The sequence below is a fragment of the Pyrus communis genome, chromosome 12 (genome assembly GCF_963583255.1).
Source record: "Pyrus communis chromosome 12, drPyrComm1.1, whole genome shotgun sequence".
Classification (NCBI taxonomy): domain Eukaryota; kingdom Viridiplantae; phylum Streptophyta; class Magnoliopsida; order Rosales; family Rosaceae; genus Pyrus; species Pyrus communis.
The window spans coordinates 21,295,210-21,319,917 of NC_084814.1; the positions used below are offsets into that span (position 1 = coordinate 21,295,210).

General features: G+C 38.7%; 5 protein-coding genes across 5 annotated transcripts; 2 read left to right on the top strand and 3 right to left on the bottom strand.

The window, feature by feature from the left end:
- Window positions 1–3,714: 3,714 nt before the first annotated feature.
- On the bottom strand, window positions 3,715–6,938 carry LOC137711453 (protein SIEVE ELEMENT OCCLUSION B-like). The gene is made up of 7 exons (XM_068450696.1): window positions 6,675–6,938; window positions 6,450–6,554; window positions 5,817–6,274; window positions 5,623–5,732; window positions 5,385–5,527; window positions 4,807–5,286; window positions 3,715–4,571 (listed from the first exon to the last, which is right to left on the bottom strand). Exons 1-7 carry the CDS (start codon window positions 6,894–6,896, stop codon window positions 3,951–3,953), a joined length of 2,139 nt encoding a protein of 712 aa, XP_068306797.1. The 5' UTR covers window positions 6,897–6,938; the 3' UTR covers window positions 3,715–3,950.
- A 1,955-nt stretch (window positions 6,939–8,893) lies between these two features.
- On the top strand, window positions 8,894–11,041 carry LOC137711204 (protein-L-isoaspartate O-methyltransferase 1-like). Its single transcript, XM_068450415.1, has 4 exons — window positions 8,894–9,163; window positions 9,663–9,933; window positions 10,117–10,281; window positions 10,604–11,041. Exons 1-4 carry the CDS (start codon window positions 8,909–8,911, stop codon window positions 10,852–10,854), a joined length of 942 nt encoding a protein of 313 aa, XP_068306516.1. The 5' UTR covers window positions 8,894–8,908; the 3' UTR covers window positions 10,855–11,041.
- Window positions 11,042–11,523: 482 nt separating this feature from the next.
- LOC137710634 (28 kDa ribonucleoprotein, chloroplastic-like) lies at window positions 11,524–14,044 on the bottom strand. The gene is made up of 4 exons (XM_068449709.1): window positions 13,480–14,044; window positions 13,270–13,371; window positions 11,890–12,171; window positions 11,524–11,770 (listed from the first exon to the last, which is right to left on the bottom strand). Exons 1-4 carry the CDS (start codon window positions 13,927–13,929, stop codon window positions 11,705–11,707), a joined length of 900 nt encoding a protein of 299 aa, XP_068305810.1. The 5' UTR covers window positions 13,930–14,044; the 3' UTR covers window positions 11,524–11,704.
- Window positions 14,045–16,402: 2,358 nt separating this feature from the next.
- LOC137711473 (proline transporter 2-like) lies at window positions 16,403–19,245 on the top strand. Its single transcript, XM_068450720.1, has 8 exons — window positions 16,403–16,628; window positions 17,027–17,251; window positions 17,529–17,623; window positions 17,717–17,903; window positions 17,999–18,123; window positions 18,226–18,441; window positions 18,531–18,761; window positions 18,850–19,245. The coding sequence occupies exons 1-8, from the start codon at window positions 16,508–16,510 to the stop codon at window positions 18,997–18,999; spliced, it is 1,350 nt and encodes a 449-aa protein (XP_068306821.1). The 5' UTR covers window positions 16,403–16,507; the 3' UTR covers window positions 19,000–19,245.
- On the bottom strand, window positions 19,195–22,027 carry LOC137710163 (putative pentatricopeptide repeat-containing protein At5g37570). Its single transcript, XM_068449110.1, has 3 exons — window positions 20,356–22,027; window positions 19,361–19,536; window positions 19,195–19,284 (listed from the first exon to the last, which is right to left on the bottom strand). Exons 1-3 carry the CDS (start codon window positions 22,025–22,027, stop codon window positions 19,195–19,197), a joined length of 1,938 nt encoding a protein of 645 aa, XP_068305211.1.
- Window positions 22,028–24,708: the final 2,681 nt, after the last annotated feature.

Here is a 24,708-nt window from a genome sequence, read left to right on the forward strand (position 1 = left end):
TTTTAGTTGGTCTTTCGATGAATCATGAAACTCAACACCCCGGGTTAATTAGGTTCGCTTAAATTAACCTTCAAGTTCTCCTTAAGTTAATGAATTGGATGGGACAGCGCATACACAATTCAAAACATTCTCCAAAAGTCCTTTACGTGAAAAGCACAATAAAGATACAATCAAAGATCATTAAGCAACATGAAAACTATAAGTGTTGACGGGGCATTCGTTACTATAATGAGCATGAAACTAGTGCCAAGAATTCATTTAACGCGATCGTTTATAAGCGACTTCCACTACTTGTGAATATAAGTTTGTAACTATTAGGTGAAATTCACTTATATTCTAGCGTCATATTCATGCATGAAAACTAAGCGTGCACTCTCAATAAACATACACAAATAAGTTATCAATCAAGCAGTTAAACAAATTGAATCCACAACTCATGAAATTCCAACCAAAGGTAATCAATTTATATTGCAAGTATAAACATGGTTTTGAATCACCCCCTAGCTAACTAGGGGTTTAGCCTCTTATGTTCACAGAAAGAGAAACAAAATTGAAATTAAACATAGAGAACAAAAGATTGATTACACCAAAAACGCCCAAGGAATCCACTTGAATTTCTGCACGTTTAAGCTCCTCTTTCTTCTTCTCCTTGCTGCGGCAGAGATGTTTTTGGATGATTTGGGATGATTTTCTGGGTTGTAGATGGGTTTGTGGGGATATGGTGGTGCGGCAAGGGGTGTGAGTGGTGGAGGAAGGTTGGGAATGGTGGCTGGACTAGTGGGAAGCTACGGCAGAGAAGGAAATAGGGTGATGGTGGCTGCGGCTTAGAGGCTTAGGGTGAATGATGAAGAGAATGAATGAATGAAGAGGCTCTAGGGTGAAAATAAAGGGTACGGCTGAGATGTGGAATTAGGGTTATTGAAGAATGGATGGGAGTTGCGGCTGATATGGGATGATGAATGAATGAAAAGTTCCAACCTAGGGTGCGGCTAAGCTTTAGTTTATATAAGGTTTCAGAAAATAAAACCCTAGCTTGTTAAAATCAAATCAAAGGCTTCTAGAATTAGGAAATTAAATCAGAAAATTAAAAGGAAATTGGTTAATAGGTGCGGCTAGGGTTTTATTTGAAAGGGAAATAGGTTTAAGTTCAGAAATTAAAGGGAAAGGTGCGGCCAAGAGAAGGGTTAGGGTTTAGGTGCATAAAATGGGACAAAAATGCCCCCCCTTGCACGGCAAGGGAAGGGGAGAAGGGGAAAGGCCACGGCAAAGGTTGGAAAGTGGGCTAGGGCCTTTGTTTCGTGTCCTAAAGTGCATACAAGGCCTACAAAGTGGCTAGAAAATACAGACGTTTAAGATTAGGAAAGGTTACCAAAATGGGAAACCTAGGGTTAACTTTCCTAATTCAAGTAGGAATCCTCGTTGAAGTAGGAATCCTTCGTTCTTCAAGTCTTCAACTCATTCACCCCTCTTTTGATCCAAAAGACTCCAATTTGCATCTTCTTGCACACTTTGGCTTTATAATCTGAAAATACACAAAAGTGACTTTAAACACTCAAATAACTAAGGAAACACAACATAAATGCACAAGAACAAGCTAATTAAGTCGCATGATTATGCTCCTATCATCTCTCATCTCTCTTGTCTTTTGACCTTAGTCCTCATCTCTCTCATCGGAAAAGGATCCTCTCCGGATCCTTTTTGTAGGAATCCGGAGGATCAACCAATTGTGTCCGTTCATCATACATTGTGCAATCAAATAGAATCCAAATAAGCTCCTATTATATTTAATTTCAAATAAAAATTTTAAAATAATTTTTAACCATACGATGTACAATAAACGGACACGATTGATTGGTCATTTGGATCCCCACAAATAGAATCCAAATAAGATCCTATTCATATCTCATCAATTTGTTCTTGTTAGCACATAGAGTAAAGAAAAAAGAGTACCACCAATGCAGCCTTGTAACTATTGAAAACAAATGATAATAACTTACAATTAGTCACCCTATAAATACAAACCAACCACTACAATACCATTTACCAAGTCAAAATGCAAACTAAGGCAACCTATATAAGGAATTAACAAAAACCCTACACCTTAGGACAAATTGATGAGAGAGATGTCTAAGGCTAAAAACACGAGAGAGATGAGAGAAAAAAAAGGCAAAAAGGCAAGTGGATGGATCGATTTTGACGAAAATACCCTTTAAAAACTGGTCACGTGATTTTTTTAATGATGGTGTTGACAAATTTTTTACGGAATGATTAAAATGATTTACGGTGGATAACGTCAGGGAGCACTTGTATCAATTTTCAATCTCAAAGACCAAAATGAAAAGTTATGCCAATATCAAAGATAATTTTGGTTTTAAAACATAATTTAATATGCCTTTACAAGTAGAGCATAATGAATGAACAAAGAACACTCGTTAGCTGCTACAAATTCAACAACAACTCTTGCATCAACTTGAACACAAAATAATTAAAATTGTAAATATAAATTAGACACGAATTCATCGAGCTGCTGCTGAATTTGCAGCAGCCAAGTAATATAGATAAACAACATACCCTTGAAAGCAAAAATGGCTAAACAAATAAACCTTACAGAAGTTGACCCTCGACTAATTAGTGCGGTCAAACTTTTGTGCCTTGTCGGCTGATTGTCTTTTTCTAAAGAAAGAAAATTTACATATACTCATTTGTATTCTTATTCAGACCGTCTAACATAATTTAATTTCAGTCAGTTCTATAATTCTGTTTCTTTTTTAATTATATAAAAATTCGACCAGGCGTTCGGATTTTGATGAAATGGGAAATAGATTCCTGATCCAGATTCCGTCCGAACAAACATGGCTCATCATTGACTGAGAGTACCTTCAATGGAGACCTTAAAAGAATACTCATCACCGTATAAACCTCACATTTAAGGGCAAAAGGCTTCCAATGAGTCCGAAAAGAAGTCACTGAGGTATGTGATAGTATAAAGACGAGTTGGAATTCCTATAAAAATCCTCAAACGTAAGGATGTGGATAGGGACTCTAAATGGTGGTACCCAGTTTGAAAATTTGGAAAAATTGGATGGCCTTCAACCCACGTGAATGCAAAAGCGCCAAAGCACAACATCAGTGTAGCCCTACTATGCACAGAGGCAGATTCTCTGCCTCTCACTTTCTGTGCCTATTTGTGTTCTTTTGTTTTTTGTAGTTACTGTTAAGTTATGTTAACATTTTATATTATTTTTTTATAAAGATAATAAGATAAAAAGAAATAATAATATAAAATATTGATGTGGCTTAATCGTAACCACACAAACGAAAGAGTACGAGAAGTGAGAGGATAGAGAATCTGCCGCCACAATGCACTTGCTATCTACGGTTTTTTTCTTGCTATGTCAAATCAACAGCTTGGATTGTTTCATAAGATCTTCTTTTCCTTATTGTTGGAGATCCAACAGCTACTTTTCAAACTCCCAATTTTTTTTTCCATTTGTTTAGGATTCTACTATAGGGACTCCTTCGTTGAAGCAAATATTTTTTAGGGACCCGTACATTCTTGTTGAGTTCCTAAAATGTCTTCAACAATGGTGGTAAAGACTCTATTTTAGGGTCTCCCATTAAAGATGCTCCGAGCTGAACCTAAAGGTTGGCAACTTAAAAAAATTATAGAGAATCATATATCAGAGACACAGTAATTTAAGCACTGAAAAATCATTCAAGCAACATTTTCAACATTTAATTAGGGTTTATAGCAAAACCCAATTAGCAAAAGACCCAGCAGCCCCGGACTTGGTGCTTATGGAGTCCTAGCAATTTTCACAACTTCACACTAGCAAATTTATTTTTAATGCACACTAAAACATCCAGCTCTCTCATGAAAGAGCCATAATTAATGTAATAAAACATGATTAACAACAGCATTATCATGCATACGTTTAACTAAACATGCCTCAGTCGAGACAGCAGCGGAACATGAAGAACTTCTCCATCTCGCGGCCGCACTCAGCGCACGCTATTCTGTCCGGTATGTCAGGACCGAACCCTGGGATGACCAAACGAGTGCAGTGCTGTGGCGTGTGACGGCGTTCGAGTTCATCTTGAAGTGTTGGGACGAAGCCTTTGTCCGCAGCTGGGGCTTTCCATGCATCAAAGTCATCCAAAGTGAGTAGAGTGAGGTGTCCATTGGCCCTAGCCCTCTCATTCGAGCCTCTCCACACCATTACCCAACCTTGGTCACTTCCGTCGTAGCTAAGCAATGTCATAACCTCCCTCAGTATGTTATCATTGTCTAGAGTCTTGTGGTGTTTCGCCTTTGAGCACCGCATGCTGTCCATTCGGTTCCAGAAGAACCAGGTTGACGTGTATTCAGGCCAGTATCGACTGAGGTTCTCTGTTTCGATGGTCTTGTTCACTTTCCTTATCCTCTCCTTGGTTGCGGTGCTTCTTCCTACGTAAACCAAGTCCAAGGAGATGCCAGCGAGTTTTGCCACATTTTTCGCCCTGTCTGTGAACTTTCGAATCCAATCCAAGTCGTCGCTTCCATACAAGCATACGAATCTCCCTTTTTCTATCTGACAAAGCAAAGCAAGTTCATGTTAGTTTTAAATCCCTTCAAAATGTTGGCTTAATGAGTAGATAGTTTTGAGTATGTGAGGATATTATATTATCAAACTGTCTAACATAAAGACGTTAACTTGTCAGATAATCTAACATGTTATGTTGTCAGATGATCAATATGAATAATGGAATATATGAATTCTTGCTGTAGTATTAACAAAGAAAATCTTGTGATAGGGAAGTACTTACCCCTTCTAGTATGTTTGGATCAATGCCGTCGGCAACGAGCTCGAGCCTCCAGCTCTCTGCATTCCACAGTTGTTGCTCTTTCTCATCAGTGAAAGGGAAGGCCACATTGCCCCAAATCCACAGCATGTGGATGGCATTCAGAGAGGACACCCTCCCTTGTGGATCCAATGCCACTACGATCATCTTCTTGTCAAATTGCCAATCATTTCTGATAAACTTTACAACCGGAGGTTCGATGATTAGAGGGTCGTAAACTGTGTACCACTGCATCTTTGACTTCAAGTCCTCGAATCTCGAGCGCTTCGCTTCATCCCAAACATTCCTGTCCACCATGGGGATCCAAACAAACTCGTACTCAACTTCCGGCCTTTTCTGCTTATCTTTGTAGATGTGATCGAGGATTAAAATCTCTTCGTTGCTCAGACTAAGATCCGTAATTAGGAGCAACACATGCCTTCTCCTCAACACTTCAAGACCATGCTGTTTTTGCCAATGGAATGATTTATGAATAAATTTGACTGTTTGGTTAGTTGGTTGAAATGTAAGAGTGGGAATACAAGTTATAAGTAGACATTTACCCTCGACTTGGTTGTGCCGATTTGGAGAGGTTGAATATCATCCCTCTGTGAAATCAGTACACGTAAATTCTTCAGGTTATCAAGGTGGAGGCTTTGGAAGAGCCGTTTCAGAGTCTCATATTCTTCTTCATATCTCTTCGCCACTGGATCCAACAGTAAATTTTGTTCAGTATTTTGTTACATTAAGTTGCAAGAGATACATGTCAATAGTTATAGAGGTGAAAATCCAAGAACCTACCAATGTGTTGGCGACAATTTTCAAGTTCGTTCGTGAGGTGATCGTGTATGTTGTTCAGCTTATGAGCCAAGCTTGACAGTTCCCATACCTCTGTGGTTGATGCAACGTACCTACAAATGAGTGGAAAAGGAGCTGCAATTAGCTTAGGCATAGCTTGAGATGGATGCGATGAAATATGTTACCGAATGGCTTACTCGTGCCTACTGCCAGTAAGGATGGCAATATGGGAGGCACTAGCCAGAATGCCTCGAATGACCCAATACGCAGCAGCAGGAATATGCGCCAAGGCAATTGACAGCGGAGGTTTGTCTTCTGAAACGTACTGAGACTGCATATAGACCATATCACCGTACTCAACAATGCGCTTGGTGACATTGAGAATCGCCTTGTTGAGGTTGTTGATTGCCTCAAGTTGAGGTTTTACCGAGTCAGCATGCTCTACAATGTCTGAGAGTTGCCTCAGGGTGGCCAGGGACTTGGCTAATGGATCGGTAGTGCAAAGCTGAACCACTAGCCAGAACTCTCCATAGTACACAGAATATGCAGCCAGGGTTATCACCACTTTTGCATCCCATGGGTAACTCGAAAGGGTCCTGAGTAACTCGATTGCACTCGCATGCGCATCAGCGCCGCCTGAGCATTGGCAAGTTATCTGCCATTACATGGATACACAGCGCTTACAGATTTGTGTATTGCATAGAAGAATGGAATAGAAACAAATAATTTAATATATCGACATCAAATCTAACTGTACTCGAAATAATATGATTTTCGTTGCGTAAAAAGTTCTTAGCTTGAGCAAAAAAGATTCTATGCTTAAAGATAACCTCGCAGTAGATCTTTTGTATGAGATAAGACAATCCATGGAACACGGCATCCGCACTTGACAACGGGGTCCTGTCCTCCACAGTATCCAAGTGTTCTGGAGTACCCTGCACCACAAGCAAAGCAATTTCGTCACCGAAACAAACAGAACTATTGCAGTATATGAGTGTTTTCAAGCAACTAGGGAAAAATTAGCACAAAATAAAGAGAATGGGGGAAGGGAATACAAGTAAACCGCCAGCATGGCCACGAGGAGTGCGATGAAATATTTCCTCGATGACTTGGAGAATTTGGTTGACATCGACGCTGTGACTGTCGGATCTTCCCGGAGTATGAGTGTCCCGGATTTGCCTCACCAATGCACTATCATCAGATTGTGGTGCGGACATTGTTCTTTTATCCCTCGGAATCTGCTTCGGAGCTGCCAGCTGATATTGTTGGCTTGCCATTTTTCGGAGCTTCGAATTAAAATGCTTAAGGGAGAGCGGAAAACTTTGGGTTTGAGTGGTTTTACAGTTTCAGAAACTAAGCCTTTATATAACAACAAGAAGATGCAATAAAAGGTAAAGCCTTAGGAACATGTACCTTGCTTGCAATGAGAGTCTAATTAAAGTAAAAGCCAGGCATGTACTTGATAAGGACATAAGTTTTTTGTTGGTGGTTATTCCGCTGCATTATCTTTGATTTGAGGTTTTCTGTCGAAAAGTAAATTTAGAAGTAGAGCTAATATGCATGGACGATTGTCACTCGTTGATATGTACGAGAGTCTCATGTGTTAGAAGCGTCGTGTAGACTCTAATACGCTAAATATGTACATGAAGACGATATTTTAAAATAGAGATACGAGGTGAATCATGTCAAGCACTCTAAGAAGAAAAAATATAAATTTACACCAAATACACATAAATATGGACAATTGTCGGTCTTTATTAATAAGTATGAGTAACATAGTAAGAACGTCCCGAAGACTCCAAACTCAAAACATTTCTTGTAAATAGAGGCCATGTCAACGTGTGCATACCTCGTCATTTGAGTTAACTTAATCTCCAGATCTTTTGGGCCATTGATTCCTAAGCGAGAACCATAAACAAGATTTAAAATTTGGATAATCAAACTTTTGCCAAGCATCCAAGTAAACAATAGCATTCTTTATTCGGGTGGTGCTATTCATACATTCAATTTTACCTTTCACACTTTTCCTCTCAATCTCCGTCCATCAGATCGAATGAATTAAAGAAGATGAATGAAAAAAAATTAACAAAATATATGAAAAGTAAAAAATAATATGTAAATAGATCTACCCGCTTTATTATTGTTCACTTTCTTTTCTTTATACTTAATTAAGATAAAATCCAGGATAATCTGCTCCCTTTGGTACCTTTTGTGCTTAACTTTTTTTTTTCTTACCTGGTGTGGATCATGTGGAATTTTTACATGAAATCATGGGCAGTTAACTGCAAGCTTCAATCCGAAACCAATGAGTATGTATTGTCCTGAAGAAAGGAATTATTTGATGAGACATTTCTGAATGAAAGGGAAAAAAGCAAGGGACACAGACACAGTTGAGGGGTCGTGAATACGAACGACGATCTTCTTCAGATAATCTTTGTGAGGATCCTGAAGATCTTCCAATCACGTCCGTTCATCATGCGATCAGAAATTATTGTAATTTTTTTATTTAAAAAATTAAATATAAATAGTAATTGACAAAAACTGGCTGCATAATACACTATAAACGAATGTGATTAGGGGGTATCTGGGATCCTCACAAAGAAGATCCAAAGAGAATCCTCATTCCGTGAATACTATGACTCTATTAGGCAGATAACTTTTATGATACGTATGCATTGTTACTATGACGTTTCGTGTTAATACTATATTAATGAGCAGCTATATATTATTTCTATAACAGTGTAAACCGACATGTGGGGAGATAGTAAGTAAGAGAGGTGAACTTTACCAGACAAATCACATGTGTGCATATTTGCTTGTTTGATCGCTAGGCATAAAAATTGGACACCTCCCACCTTCGACTACCATAAAGACATGGGCTTGGGTTATCATGGGTTGGCCCAAGAACCAAACTAGCTAGGCTTATAGAGAAAATGGGTTCGACGGTTCGACTGGACTGGCTGAACCTAACTAGCTAGCTGAACCAAACTAGTTAGGGCTTCACTGGGTCCCAACCCAAACTTGGGTTCGGATCAAGCTCTCCTTGGACTAGTATATCAAACAGTGGGCCCAACAAACCATTTCTAAATCTTGGGCCTTAGCAAGTCGAAGGCCAATTCAAACAAACAAAATGAGCCCAAAATGTGTGGGGCGTAAGTCGGTGCGGAGAAGTGGCAGGGCCATGACAAGTGTAAAGTTGACGGTGCCGTAGGAAGAGAGAAGCAAGAGCTAGAGAGAGAGAGAGAGAGAGCTAGAGAGAGAGAGAGAGAGAGAGCGCGTGGCAAATGAAATGCGCTGTGTTTTTATATCCCCTGTAGCAGCGAGAGCAACAAGTGCTTTAGGCCGCTTAGCGAATGGTTTCCGCTATCCAGCGCCCGGTGTGCAACAAGTCTTAACCTTCACCACTCTCGCTCAGCGCCATAGTCGTCGTCACGCACTCGCACTCGCACTCCTCCCAACCACTGTTCTCTTTTCCTCGTTCCCTCTCCTCCAAAACCCTAATTTCCTCACGGGTAACCGTAACTCTGTCTTCCGCGGAATGGAGGTATCTCTCTCTCCTTGTGACTAAACAGAGCGTTGGGTTTCTGGGTTTTCGTTCTTTCTGCTTATGTTCGTGTAAAAATTCAATCTTTGTGTTTGTTAATTAGTTTCTTATAACTTTATTGTCAACCCATTGGATTTGGATGTCATTTGTTATCGGTAAATAATAGAGTTTGAATAATGATTAATTGTGGTATGATCTGATTCTTGTAGCTGTGTTCCCAAATAATATGGATTTGTGATCATTTTAGTCCCCAATTCGAAGCGCTTTGTTGCTTTGTTTGTGTTTGTAATCTGATTAATGTTAATAGGATTTGGATTCCAATGTGGATTGTGCTTGTTTATGTTTATTTGAATTCCAATGTGGGTTCTGCTTGTTTGTGTTTATTTGAATCACTTTGTTGATTAGTTCTATTTCGGCGTTAATTCTCTGTCAGTTTTGATTGTGGGAACAACATCGCAACCGAGCTTTTCTTTTTGTAATTGTTTTGTTTAATTTGCAGCAATACTGGTCCGGGAGTAGCATTAATAAGAACAAGGGGATGGTGGATCATTTGAAGAGTTGTGGAGTGATTAGATCCAAAAGGGTTGCTGAAGTGATGGAGACTATTGATAGGGCTTTATTTGTGCCGGACGGGACCCCACCTTATGTTGATTCCCCCATGGCAATAGGTTATAATGCCACCATTTCTGCACCTCATATGCATGCAATGTGCCTTCAATTGTTGGAAGAGCATTTGCAGCCTGGAATGCGCGCTTTGGATGTTGGCTCGGGTAAGATTGTCTATCACATTTCTATATTATTTCGTGTTTGCAGTTAACACATTCTCGGAAGTGAAAATTCACATTTTGACTTTCGAATACTATGTAAACCAGAATAGTTTGCAATTGTTATGCTTCGTGTTGATGGCGGTCGTAGAAGTCCTGGAACTTCCTTTACTGTATTTTGTTTTGCAGGGACGGGATACTTGACGGCGTGTTTTGCGTTGATGGTTGGGCCACAAGGTCGCGCAGTTGGCGTCGAGCACATTCCTGAGTTGGTTTCTTCCTCAATTCCGAATATTGAAAAAAGTGCAGCAGGAACATTATTGAGAGAAGGCTCCCTCTCAGTGCATATCGGTGGTATGTCTTCTGAAACCTTGAAATGGAAACCGGAAACCGACACAAAAGAAAACAAAATTCACTGTCTTGTTAATTTGTAATGAAAACTTGCTTAGCATTAGTTTATGCACCGGAAACAAAACACCGGCTTTCTTCCAATTTGTTTCATTTCAATGGATAAATTGCCACTTGAGACTATAACACTTGTTGCCAAACTTTGGCTGCCATTCACTCGATGCATATGGTCAAGTATATCCACCTGCATACGCATCAGCTCAACACACGATTTTACTAGTGCAGAGTGCAATTACTCGTTTTATTGATTCGACATTTGTTGTGGCAGACGGAAGGCTAGGTTGGCCAGAGTTTGCTCCTTATGATGCTATTCACGTCGGTGCAGCTGCACCAGAAATCCCACAACCACTTATTGACCAGCTGAGGCCTGGAGGCAGAATGGTGATTCCAGTGGGAAACATATTCCAGGATCTTAAGGTTGTGGACAAGGACTTGGATGGTTCTATCAGTGTCCGGGATGAAACTTCGGTTCGTTATGTTCCTCTCACAAACCGAGATGATCAGCTGCGAGGCTCGTGAGGCGCTATGTATTTCACCAACCGTCATAGCGATGCTCTATTCCATTCTCGGGTGCTACCAGCTCAATATTTGTGCACAGATAGATAGATAACGCTCTGGATTTTTCTCTGTAAATTCATCTAGTCTCAAGGGCATTCAAACTTTTGCCTGTTGGGAGATACATGACTTAAATAAGTAGTTTCTACTATGTTTTCCGTCGCGGCGGTTTTGTTTAGACCTTTAGTTCTTGAAATGAAATGATTCCACACAGAAATACAATGCAAATGGAAATATAGTGACATTCAAATGCTCCATTAGCGCTTCTTAACAGAATAGTAGCTAGTGTGAGTGTATAAAGTATTCACATAATTGTCGATATTTTTTTACGTGCCAATATTTTCGTTGAAGATCGATATAGAAAGGAGGTGAAATGAAAGCTTCACCTTATATCAGTTAAATAGAAAATCAAAGAACATCAACGATATTTATAAATTTACTACATAAATTTTGCTGACATTTATTGCACATGTCAAACTTTTGAATTTTATTTATTTATTAATTTTGACTAAATTTGAATGAGTTATCTAATCTCATTGCAAATTTTCATAAATTTCGTCGAAGGCAACCAGATATTGATATCGATACATTCATTGATCTTTCCAACTATATCGATATTTTAAACACTGATAGTAAACACAAACAGTAGTTCCCCAAAATTTATGGAATCAAACTTGGACTCTATATATCGTTTTGGACTTGAACAATAATTCTACAAGTAGAAATCACAAAAACCTTGCTGAAAGCCGGCTAGCATGAACCTTATCTAATGAAAAAGGAACCAAAACGGAGCTTAGGTTTCATCCCGGCTACGTCAATAAGGACTGCGCCTTTGTCTTTCTTCTGCAACATTTACTCTGATCGCCCTCCCGTCGATACTCTGCAGGCACAAGCCAACTCAAGTAAGACGGTATTTAACTCATATTAAAACATGAACGACGCATCTCATTTGCGTAAAAAAAACCGTACATGAAGGTGGAAAATGTAAACGCTTAATACCTGTCCATCGAGTGCACCAATGGCATCATTCATTTCGCTTTCACTGGCCATTGTTACAAAGCCAAAACCACGGGATCGTCCAGTTTCTCTGTCAAAGACTACACGAGCCTCCACAACGCTACCATGTTCACTGAAAATTTGCTCCAGTTGAGGAGTATCCACATTCCATGGGAGGTTACCAACATAGATTCTAAAAGCAGATCCAAATGAACGGGGTGGGCGTTCTTGGCGTGTTCCTCTTGGGGCAGCCCTATTGACAGTCAAGAGCCTTCCATTTAAATCCTGTTCAAAGTATAAGACCACAAAAAATTAGAAGCAAAGAAACCTTAAAGTTAAAACATGCTATAAAATCCTTTTATTAATATGTGATATAATAGTATGGAAACATTGAGGGCAATACACTTGAAAAATATTGTTATTCATATGCACCCAGAAGTCGAACAAGAGCCAGAGGTTGATTGGAACCTATGAGCACCATGCTTTACTTCACTACCCATTGGGGAACCTACTGAGCACTACTCATGACACATGCAAGAAAGCACATATGGGAAGAATTTCAAGAGTTTCACCACAAATGTTCCACGATGCATTTCATACCTAACCTTTGCCAAGGGAATGACGGAATTGATTTGGCTACATGCAATGCCAGACATTGGCAACATCATAGGGCTTGATTTATGCTTTTATCTCAACTTATTTGGGCAACGAGGTAGCTGTAGATACTTTACCTCGGTGAGCTCTTTTCTATGTCAAGACTACTTTCTACAAATTTGCTTCTCTCCGTCTTAGGACGAATGACCTTGCAGGTCAGATGTAATAATGACAGTTAATATTTACAATGGATTTTCCAATTTTCCACTTTCCATGAATGGAAAATTACAATACATTCTCCTATTACCAGAAGTTATCTAGTACCTCTGAGAATTACCTTCAAGGTTACCACAATCCATACAAGCTAAACAAATATATAACCAATTGCTCATGACTACCTAGCAACAAGCTAAGGGTAAAGGTTCTGATGCGAAGCTTTCTTGGTTGCCCTAAGTTGATAGATGTTCCTCCATTACATCATTCGATCGAATGGAGAATAGAAACCAAAGTATAAGTGAGAGGAACAAAGGATTTTAGGCACCTGAATATTTGGGTTAAACCACCAGAACCTCAAAACAATACATCATCAACTACTCGCCGCAAACGTTGGCCACTTTCAGCCATCATTTCATTCTAGTTTACTTTATCATATCATATCGAAAGGTTCTATCCTTCTCGTATCGAGTCTTATTTCATTTCACATTCACATTCAGGCATAAAAATATACAAATCAAAATCACTAAAGAACCAACTTTAAGTTTCAAGAAGCGAAATTTATAAGCGACTTACATAACGACTGTAGAGTTCCACAGCCTTATCAGCTTCCTCAACAGTGCTCATAGTCACAAATCCAAACCCGCGACTCTGATCAGTGTCCCTGTTGTAAATAACCTACGAACAACAAAACAGAAACATAGAAACCTCAAACATCCGAACACCATCAGAACCGAAAGACACAAACTTTTGACGAAACAAATCAAAAGAAATTCAAAGCCTCACCTCAGCAACCTCGACAATTCCAGCCCTCTCAAAAAGCTCAGCCAATTTCTGACTATCAACGTCAAAAGGTAAATTCCCAACAAACACCTTGGCCTCCTCCGGTGGCTCGACATTCGACTCCTCCTCTCTCTCCTCAAAGACCCCTCCTTCCTCGCTCTCGCTGCCCTCCGCGCCGTCAATGGTGAGCGTGTTGTCCTCTTGTCCCCAGTCCGAGGTCTGGGCCACTAAGGCGACGACGGAGGAGAAGTGGGGTTTGTTCCCGAGGGACAGCGGCGGCGAGAAGAACGAGGAAGAAGTGTAGGAGAGGTGGAGCTTGATGGGTTTGGAGGGAATTGAGAGAAATGGGTTGGTGGTTTTGGCGGCGGAGAGGTAAGGGAGGGAAACTAGGCATGAATCCGCCCTTGATAAGGTCTTGAATAGATTGGAAGTTGCAGAAGAAGCCATAGCCATTTTTTTTGTGGGAGAGGAGAGGAGAGGAGAGGAGATAGGGAGAGAGAGTGAAAGGGTTTTAGGAGGAGAGCTGTGAGAGGATAAGGGTGGAGGGAGAGGTGCTAGAGGAGTAGGAAAGGAAAGAGGGGTTATTGGGAAAAAAGAGGGGAGAGAGAGAAGGAGATTTTGTTTTATGGGCTTTGAGATGCTGAAGCATATGTTGTAAAACCCAATATCCAACTTGTGATGCACTTGTAGGTTGAATTAAAAACCCAATGGGCCTAGAAACAACATTAATCTATGTTAAATTTCTAGAAGGTTTCGATATAAAAAAAAAAAAGTTCTCGAAGGTTTCCAAGAACGAAGGAGCGAGCTTGGTTTATTATTATTTTTTTAAATATAGAAAATTTGAAATGGATAATAAGAATTTTAGAATATTAATAATTCGTTTTATTTATATATATATATATATATATTTTTTTTTTTTGTGTTGCAATATCTTGTCATTTAGCCAATCATATGTTTCTGTATAACTTGGAAAATTTTGGCTCAATTTTTTAATGAACTAAGTTATCAGAGGAAATTGTCAAATTGAAGAGAAAGCCTATAAGGAAAATGGGTGTCCCCAAAAAACAAAAAATGAATGTCCAGAAAAAAAAATAAATTCATAAATACTAAATAAAAATGGTATTCTCGAAAATCTAGTAGTTCTGGGTGTCAAAAAATATGTGTGAAAGTAAATTGAGTTTTTAGAAAAAATAACAGTGTTCATAGACAAAACTTGAGCGTACATAGAATCTCTCTAAAAAAAAAAAATAATAAATAAATAAAAAAATAGAAACAACATGAATAGAGGCCGCCCAATCATTTGAGTGTGTTTCTGTAGAAGTAATATATTCCTTGTTAGTGATTTTGGTATCTTAGAAGTTTCCTAAAAAGGCCTCAAGTATTTCCTTGTTTTCAACACCCTAGAAAGAAACATCTTACAATTACATGTGTAAAAGTACTTACATGATATTAATCCTCATTTAAACCACTTCTAAGATGAAATAATTTTTGTCACTTAGTACTATGATCTAGTAGTATTATTCTTCACTCGTAAGTGAGAAGTTTAAGGTTCGATTCTCGCCAAAGGCGAATTTGAATCACATTATTACTAGCTCAGTATGAGGCTAAGCCCAACTCCCTTCCATTTAGAATAGATAATATCGTTTGTTAAAAAAAAAACGAAATGATTTCTGCCTTCATAGTCATCTTCATAAAATCATCAAAATGCTATATTTTCATTTATTTATTTTTAAAAGACGAGAGATTGGACTTGAGATGTACGAATTGCAATTATTCAACTGAATTACAAATCTCTTACACCAAAAATTCTTATTTGAGCTAAAACAAAATGCTAATTTTATTGCAAAGTTTTCAAGATGTCTTTGAATATTTTTTTTTTTTATGTCTATCTACTAACAAATTTTCCACATTCAAGACCATGTGCAATCAAGTACCTTCAAATTTCTTGTACAAGTGACAGTGACCATTACATCAGTTTTCATAGGTATTTTATAATATTGATATGAAAATTAATATTAAATTGTGATATGATAGAAAATTCATGAAAAATCGCACAAAGATTCCTTAGCATTTTTCTTATAAATTTTAGGATTAGATATAATAACGACATTAAGATTTTAATATGATATGAATCATACTGACTAAGATTTTAATATGATATGAATCATACTAGTGGGCTTCACTCATTAATTCATTATGATTACGACATTAAGAGATTCTTTATGGAATCTCGAACGCTTAGGACCGTTAGGTCATCTCCAATACTTTGATTATTATAGCCGCCATGCTTTTTTTACTCTAAAATGATGGGTTTTTAAATCTGGTCAGTCGAATAAATCTAAATAAAATCATCAAATAAAATTAAATAAGTGTGTGTGAGAATAAAAAATACATGTTTATTATTTTCTTTTTAAAAGTAGTATAGAGACACCGATTTCTTTTGGGTCCTTCATTGAAAATGAGGGTATCTCACACCTTTTTTTTACTTTATACACATTCTTAATTTATGGTCGGATAAACTAAATTAAAGAATATAAAATGACAGAAATTAACAAGGGATATGAGAGAATTTTGAATCATAGTTCACACTATGTCAAGTTGAACATTTTGGCATTTTTTTGTTTTCAAATTTGTTATTATTATTAAGGAGATGTAAGAGAATTCGAAACTATTCAATAAATTAAATGAGGGAAAAATTTCGAACTTGGAACGCATGAGTAGAAACTCAACATTATACATTTCAAGTGTTAACAAACAAATAAACGCACATGAGACAACCATGTCGAGGGATAAACAAATGAAAAACGTAAGTTAGTCAACAATAGGGGCCAGTCTATGCAATAATGGTGTTAGGAACTTAGGACGATGGTAAGACGATATGCATGGTAACGTGACATCTGTCTGTTGAAGTCGTCCTGCACTGTCTCAGATAATTTAGTGGGAAATAGGAACGTGGGATATTTGTATAATTAGAGGAGCTGTTGTGCTTGCTTTTGCTTTTGAGATCTAAGCTTCTTAATTTGTAGCTGCAATGGAAGGAGAAGAAGGTAACACAAGAAACAACAAAGAAGCTTTGAGCACTGAAGGAGGCCATATAAAGGGTGACCAAGATCGTCGATATGCCCTCCCATCTGCTCATACAATTGGCCACGGTACGATTTTACTTATAAAATTTAAACTTAATAAAAAAAAACTTCGACAATACGAGAGAATTTTAGCATAATAAGGTCGCCTTTATGTTTACTTCGTAAGTTTCCATGCAGAAAATATATGTTCTACCTGCTAAAATTTGTATCAGGTCTTCTGAAAATCCTATGCTTTTTGTTGTTCTTCGTGTATATGGACGTGAACCCTCTCGGTAAAATCTTGGGTGAAACCGGTTGTTTGCCACTATGTTAGATAAACATACGATGATAAATCACCGGTTACACGGGAGAATTTGTTCCTCTTTCGAGTTTTTCTAAAGGAATTTATAATTTTAATTTGGTGTTTTTTCTTTTCTATATATTTCCAAGGCATTCATTAAACTGGATTCTTGAAAACTAAACAGATTCATGGCAACAAGTTGGGGTGATGCTTGTGACAGCCTTTAACTGTGGATATATATTGAGCTTTTCAAATCTTATGTTGGTGCCTTTGGGATGGACGTGGGGGATCATATGCCTTCTGGTTTTTGGGCTCTACAGTGCCTATGCGATCCGGCTTTTGGCTGCTTTTCACTTCATCGATGGCCAAAGGTTCATCAGATACAGAGATCTCATGGGTTTTTTATTTGGTGGGTACAATTTGCAACAAGTATACTAACCAAAGTTTGACTTTTAAAGTGGACAATTTTTTTGTGGCTCGGCCTGGACTGAAAAAGGACAAAAGTCTGACATATATGTCTTACGAGTCCTATCTAGCGAGTTGTGACTCGCTATAGGACATGCTCGGACTGAGTTGCAGTCTTGTCTGGTCTCAGCGTCCAAACGAGCCCCGAGTATATATAAACTTGCAGTCAAAGCAAACAAGGTTACTGATCAGTTTGTGTTTTTTTTCTTGTTTTTAAACAGGCAGGGAGATGTTTTACACCACTTGGGTTTTCCAATTTTTGACCCTTCTACTTGGAAACATGGGTTTCATTCTACTTGGGGGAAGAGCGCTCAAGGTACTTAGTATTCCTAAACTCTAAAACACTATCTATTCAAGTACGTGTTTTGTTTATGGAAATGAGACTCATAATTATAGGCTTTGCAAACAGGAAATTAACTCCGAATTCAGCGACTCACCATTTCGGCTTCAGTATTTTATCGCCATCACCGGAGTGACCTACTTTGTATTTGCATTCTTCATTCCAACATTGTCTGCAATGAGAAGTTGGCTCGGACCATCTACCGTTATCACCTTCGCTTACATTGTCATACTCTTGGTGGTAGTGGTTAAAGATGGTAGAAAATCCTCTTCTTTCAGCTCCTTTTGTTCGAATGTCTACAATTTCGCTTTGCAATGAACGCTTACTCGCAATGTGATCATTCTCGTGAAGGGAAAGCTAACACCAAGAGAGATTATGCGATCCATGGAAACGAAGCAGACAGAGTACTCAATGCCTTTGGTGCAATTGCAGCTATTATCGTGTGCAACTCCTCCGGATTGCTACTCGAAATACAGGTTTGTTGCTTGTATCTCAACAAATAGACTTTCTGAATCACCAACAACATGGAAAGACTCAATGATTCTGGTTCGGATATTTGGTTTTTTTCGTATATGCAGTCAACACTAAGAGCTCCTGCAGTAACAAATATGAGGAAAGCTTTATATCTGCAGTTTACTGTGGGACTGGTGTTTTACTATGGAGTGAGCATAGTAGGATACTGGGCTTATGGCTCAACTGTATCCGAATACCTTCCTCAAGAGCTAAGCGGTCCTAAATCGGTTAAGGTTCTCATAAATGCCGCTGTTTTTCTACAATCCATAGTCTCCCAACATGTAAGTCATAGCAATTGTGCACTTGTTTCTCGTTCTTTAAGTCTTCACTTTATGATCTACTGAACTTCCAATTTCTCCGTCAAAAACAGATGTTCGTGGCACCAATCCACGAGTTCCTCGATACCAAGTTCCTCAAACTCGATAAGAGCATGAACTCAAAAGGAAATTTGAAGCGCAGATTGTATGTTCGAGCCCTCCTCTTTGCAGTAAATACATTTGTAACAGCAGCTTTTCCTTTCATGGGGGACTTTGTAAACTTGTTTGGATCCTTTACACTCGTTCCTCTAACTTTCGTGTTCCCGAGCATGATTTTCATCAAGGTAATTTTGCTCTACCTCACCATATTTCGGACCAAGTTAAAGATCGTAAAACTTAACTTGCTATATATTTGGCTTTCTTTTCTCACAGGTGAAGGGAAAGGCAGCTTCACTGGAGAAGATTTTATGGCATTGGTTCAACATCGTTATTTTTTCGCTCCTTGCCGTCGTCACCACAATTTCTGCCGTTCGATTGATAGTCAACAATGTTAAGGAATATAGTTTCTTTGCAAATACATGAAGTACATATAAATATATTGCTGCAATATTCTTATTTCAAAAAAACAGAGTTCAGGTTGCTGTAATATTTATACAATGCCACGACATGGTACATCGAATATATCACAAACTTTTCAATGCCAACGTGGTATATCAAATACAAACTCGAGATCTGTAAAAGTTATGACCCGAGCCATCACAACCATATAACCCATATCTAGTCGACTACGTGACATTTCTGTCTTCCATGCTTGCATTGTCTTTGCACGTGTGGATCTGGATCTGGACAGGGTCTCCGGTATACATACTGCAGTAATACGTAGACATCCCTTATAATCCAAGTGTCTTTATCTGCGTATTGTAGTTGAGAAGCTTGTGCTTACCTTGCTTTTGAGATCTATACATTTGAAGCGAAGGTTCTGCCCGCTAGCGCTCTTCTTCATAGGGAATACATTCGTGACAGCAGCTATTCCTTTCATGGGGGACTTTATGAACTTGTTTGGATCGCTTTCATTCGTTCCTCTAACTTTCTTGTTCCCAAGCATGGCTTTCATCAAGGCTGCATCATAATCAGGACAAAGTAAAAGATAATATAACATAACTTGCTCAACTTTCGGTTCAACATTGTATTTTTCTGTCCTTGCAGTTGTAACACCAACTACTGCACTTCGCTTGATAGTCAACAATGTTCATCAATATAATTTTTTTTGCAAATACATGAAGGCAAGTAAATTAGTGCAGATGGTATATGCCCTTCAAACGATATAGTAGACAAACATAGGATGATTTTATTGCAGCATGTTCCTTTTTCCAAAATTTGTTGTGCAAGTAATTACATTCCTGTCGACTACTTTTCTATTTCCTGCGGTGATGATATTACATTCACAATTTTCCAATGTAACATAAAGATGCTTAGAATTCACATATCCATACCAGAAGGCATCACTTTTGAGGCTTGGTAGCAGGCTCTTATGATTCTGAAAGTGGTAGAAGTAATTTACCTTGGTATCTGCCCTTGGTTACTATATTTAAGCAGGGTCGGCCGTGAGATAAGGTGACAAGGGACCACATAGGGCGCTCACCAGTTAGAGTATTTGCTTCAAATCAACTGAGGATTTAATGGATTGAGAAATGGAAGCTTAAGCAGGGCCGAGGAGAACAAAATCTGGCAGCACGCGGTTCATTTATTGGTTGGTTGCTTTCAAATTCTTGCATTCAACTTGGACCTGGGGATTGACGATCATCTCAAGCCGCATACATCCGGTCTTACATTAGCAACAGTAAGTGTGCATTATAATGCAGTTGAATGAGAAGGGCATGTAAGAATTCTACCATTGAATTGCTGTCTCAGTTTGGTTTTTCATTTGAGCTGCATGACCTTTGCTAATTTCAACCCAACTGCACCCAGGAAGCTTAAGTGCATTTCTCCCGTTCATTGCTTCCCGCACCTTTCTGGCTTCATCCCATAGTTCTTTTGACGCATAGATACTTGAAAGTAGCGTATAATTTCCAGTATTCCCAGGTTCTAAAATGAAGAGTTGCTCAGCAACACTTTCTGCAATCTCGACATTTCCATATGTTCTACATGCTGCAAGAAGGGCTCCTAGTGCTCCTGGCTGTGGCCCCATAGGCATTCCCTTGACCAAATCGCTGGCCTCATTGAGTTTCCCAGCACGTCCCAGCATATCAACTATGCAAGTATAGTGATCAGCATCAGGCTCAATGTTGTAATCTTTAACCATGCTTTCCCAGTACTCCATTCCATTTTCAACGAGTCCTGCATGGCAACAGGCAGTGAATACCCCAATAAATGTGATGCGATCGGGTTCAATATTTTCTGCCAGCATTCTCTGGAAGATCTTGAGCGCTTTGACCCCATGACCATTTGAAGCAAGACCTGTGATTATTGCACTGTAAGAGAAAACATCCTTTAGGGGGATCTTTTCAAATATGGCGCATGCCTCTTCCATATTCCCACATTTGGCATGCATGTCAACTAGTGCAGTAAGCACTTGTTCATTCTGTTCTATGCCTTCTCTATCCACATATGCTCCAATCCAGTTTGCCAGATCCGCACGACCCAACTGTGCCAATGCAGAGATCACAGCTGTCATGGTGAAAGCATCTGGCTTTACTCGTGCCTTTTCCATTCTCCGGAAAAGTGAAAGTGCTTTGCTTGGCCTCCCATTTTGGGAATACCCTGAAATCATAGCCGTCCAGCAAATCAATCCCCGCTCTGGCATTTCATCAAAGAGGGCCTTAGCCTGATCCATAAAACCGCTTTTCGTATACCCCACCAACATTGTACTCCAAGAAATAGCATTCCTGTCAGGCATCCTATCAAACACAGCCCTTGCCGAAACCAGATCCCCACTATTTACATAACCCACGACCATGGCGTTCCAAGATATCACATTTTTCCCCAGCATCCCCTCAAACAAAACCAAAGCACTCCCCATATCAACCCCGCCTCTTGCATGAGCCCCCAAAACCGCATTGTAAGAAACAACATCTCTCTCACGCATTTCATCAAACAGCTTCCGCGCCCTCCCCACCTCCCCACATTTCCCATACATATCAATCAAAGCGTTCGAAACCGGAAGACAAAACCCAAAACCCATTTTCACAATGCGTCCATGGACTTCAGTCCCACCACAAATATCACTCAACGCAGCGCAAGAATTCAGCACAAAAGGGTACGTATAGTTATCAGGTCTAATTCCAACAGAAACCATCTGCGAATACAAACTCACCGCCTCGAAACAGAGCACTGAGATCTTAGAGAAAGCCCTGACGGCGTGGTTGAAGAGAGATAGATTTGGGTTGGGGAAAGAGGTGAAGACGAGGTGGGTGTAGCGAGGCGAGGCGGAGAGAGCGGCGTAGAAAGAGATGAGAGTGGAGGCTAAGGAGGCGTTCCGGTGGAGGTTTGATCGGAAGATGTGGGCGTGGATTTGTTTGAGGTGGCAGAGCGAAGTGCAGGATTTGAGCAGAGAGGCAGCTCCGTCTGCTTTGTTGTTGGGATGGTTTTTGGCGACCTTTGCTGCTTTCATCTCACTCTCTTTCAAAAAAAAATTAAGTTCGTTGGTTTAACGGCTATTTCTCTATCCTTTCCCGGTAAGGGTAAGGTCATTTCGGTCTTTGTCGTGGGGATGAATTCATTTCTTTTATTTTTGAATGATGCTTAGATAAACTAAATTTTGTAAATTAAATGACATGAAAGTTAATAATTGAATTATTACTTAAATATTGATTAACATGTTTATTTATGATTGGTTACACATAGTTTGCAAATTTAATCTACTTAACATTACCCTTTATTTTTTATTTGAACTCTGTTTATTTTGAGTGGATACGCTATATACTGCCTAGTTTGTTTTACACATGGCCCTATTTTGTCACCAGATACTTGATGTTTGCAAATTTAGTCTACCTAACATTACGATTTAAATCATAAACCTCTATTTTGTCTTACATCGTCACTGTGTCAAGGTTTAAATTAATGAAAATAAATTTAAGTGTTTAAATTAATGAAAATTAAGGACATCTAAAACATGCATACAAATTATATCAAAAGAAAAGTAGATCTTGAAATAAAATTAGAACTTTCATGACTTAAATGTCGGCAGACAACAATACAGAAAAAACTAGAGAATACGAAATTGTAATATAATTTGCCAGAATACAACAAGCATCTTTACACCATTCATGAACATATGAAATGAGCATAAACAATACTACAATTTATGTATTTACTTCAGTTGCTTGGAACATTGCATCCGTCCTGTTATGGCCGAGTTCAAATCCTTCGGTTTTTCATAATTTAGACAAATTTGTAATATCGTCTTATCAGGCAAGAAGAGTATAGAGAGGGTTTGCCTGCATGAACAAATAGTTCCCACCAAGCAAGTCATTCATGTGAGCCTGCCCATGCTTCAGTCTCTTCAAAGCTTTGCTCCATGAAACTTTAATCCTAGTGAAAATCCTAGCTCTTTCCCTCAGGAACCTTCTCAAGCCCTGAATCCGAACCCTTGGCCGCCTTCGCCCGGTTAGCTTCCTGATCTTGGACCAACCCCCTATGTTCTTGAATTTAATTGCTGTGTTTTGCTGATCTGTTTTTTCATCGAACAGACCTTCGTTTCTCAGTCTTTGGTAAGCAAGTTGTGAGATCGATGCCATTTCGAAGTAGAAAAGGTTTAGAGCTAGATGGAGTCAGCCTTTTGTTTTCTTTCTTTCTGTGGATTTAGATATCAAATGATGAAAGTGACAAATTTAAAGTGAAGAAAGTAGTTTGCAATGAATGCAGCTGAAATACTTGGTAATGGTAATTTAAACTCTGATAATTTAAGGTTCCTAAGCTTTATCAGGCTAGGATCTCTATCACAAGGGAATCCCACAAAAGTAGTCACCTTAACATTACTACTAAATAATTCTTAATCTAGTGATATTTCTCGTAAATGTTGGAAGATGTTCCAAGTTCTAATTCCTCATGCCCATTTATATGATAATCAAGAAAAAAAATATCTTGTGAAGGCTTGCAATCTATCGAACTATAATATTTCAACCGCAAGTTTGAGTAAGAAATTATTGGACTAATATTTAGATTGACAGTCGAACATAACATACCAAACTATATGGCAAAAACGTTCTCATGGGAAGCCGATCGAATCAAGATACATGCTTGAAACAAGAGGTAATTTTGTATGGCTACTCAACCTAAACCTTCCCCACTTGTATATGCCATTGACGTTCAGGGTCTAGAAACCACACATGCAAATCTACCAACGTCAATATCATCTTCTATCAAGCATAAGTGCACAAGTTTAATGTAGGCCTCGTTTAAAAATGAGCTTTTTAGGCAAAATGGTTCTTGAGATTAACATAACTCTTCACTTTGATCTCTAACAATGAAAATTAATAGAAGCGGTCATTGAGTTTGTCCACCGGTAAATCATTTTGGTCATTCCATGAAAAATATGTCAATATTCTCATTAAATTGTCACGTGAACGACGTAGTGACCACCTTTTTACGAATATTTTTGTCAAATCAACTATCACACTTAACGAGAATATTAACAGAGTTTTCACATAAGGAACAAAATGATTAACGGTGGACAAACTGAGGGATCACTTTTATCAATTTTTAGTGTCATGGGCCAAAGTGAAAAATTACGCCAATCTCAGAAATCATTTTGGCTAAAAAGCCTTAAAAATACTTTTTAGAAAAACACTTCTGTTCATAAGGGTTTTGAAAAAAAAATTAATTAAAATGCAAATGCTTCTTGGAAGTGCACCTTTAATTTTTTGTTGTCAAACACATTCATAATGGTTTTAAAAGCGCTTTTAGTTATTTTAAAAGCATTATCAAACAAGCACATAAGAAAATAAATAAAGAACAAAGATAGAAAATCCTTTGATTATAATCATGAGAATTACATTAAAATGGCAATTTCTTTTAAAAACATGAATTATCCTAAATGTCCTTGTTCCACCAACCACAGTAACCCTATCATGCTCCGACTGCCACCAATCACATTTTCGATCACCAAAAGTCCTATAGTACCGAATTCTTCGAGTGCCACTCCCATATCCACCCGTCTGTAGAAGTGTCCCGTTGCTCAAGAAAGACCCCGATGAGCACCAGGTATCAGTGTACAGCCTCAGTGGCCTGACTTTGTTGCTAGAAATGTCATACTCCACGGAGTGAGCATAGCACGACGAGTCTGCTATATCA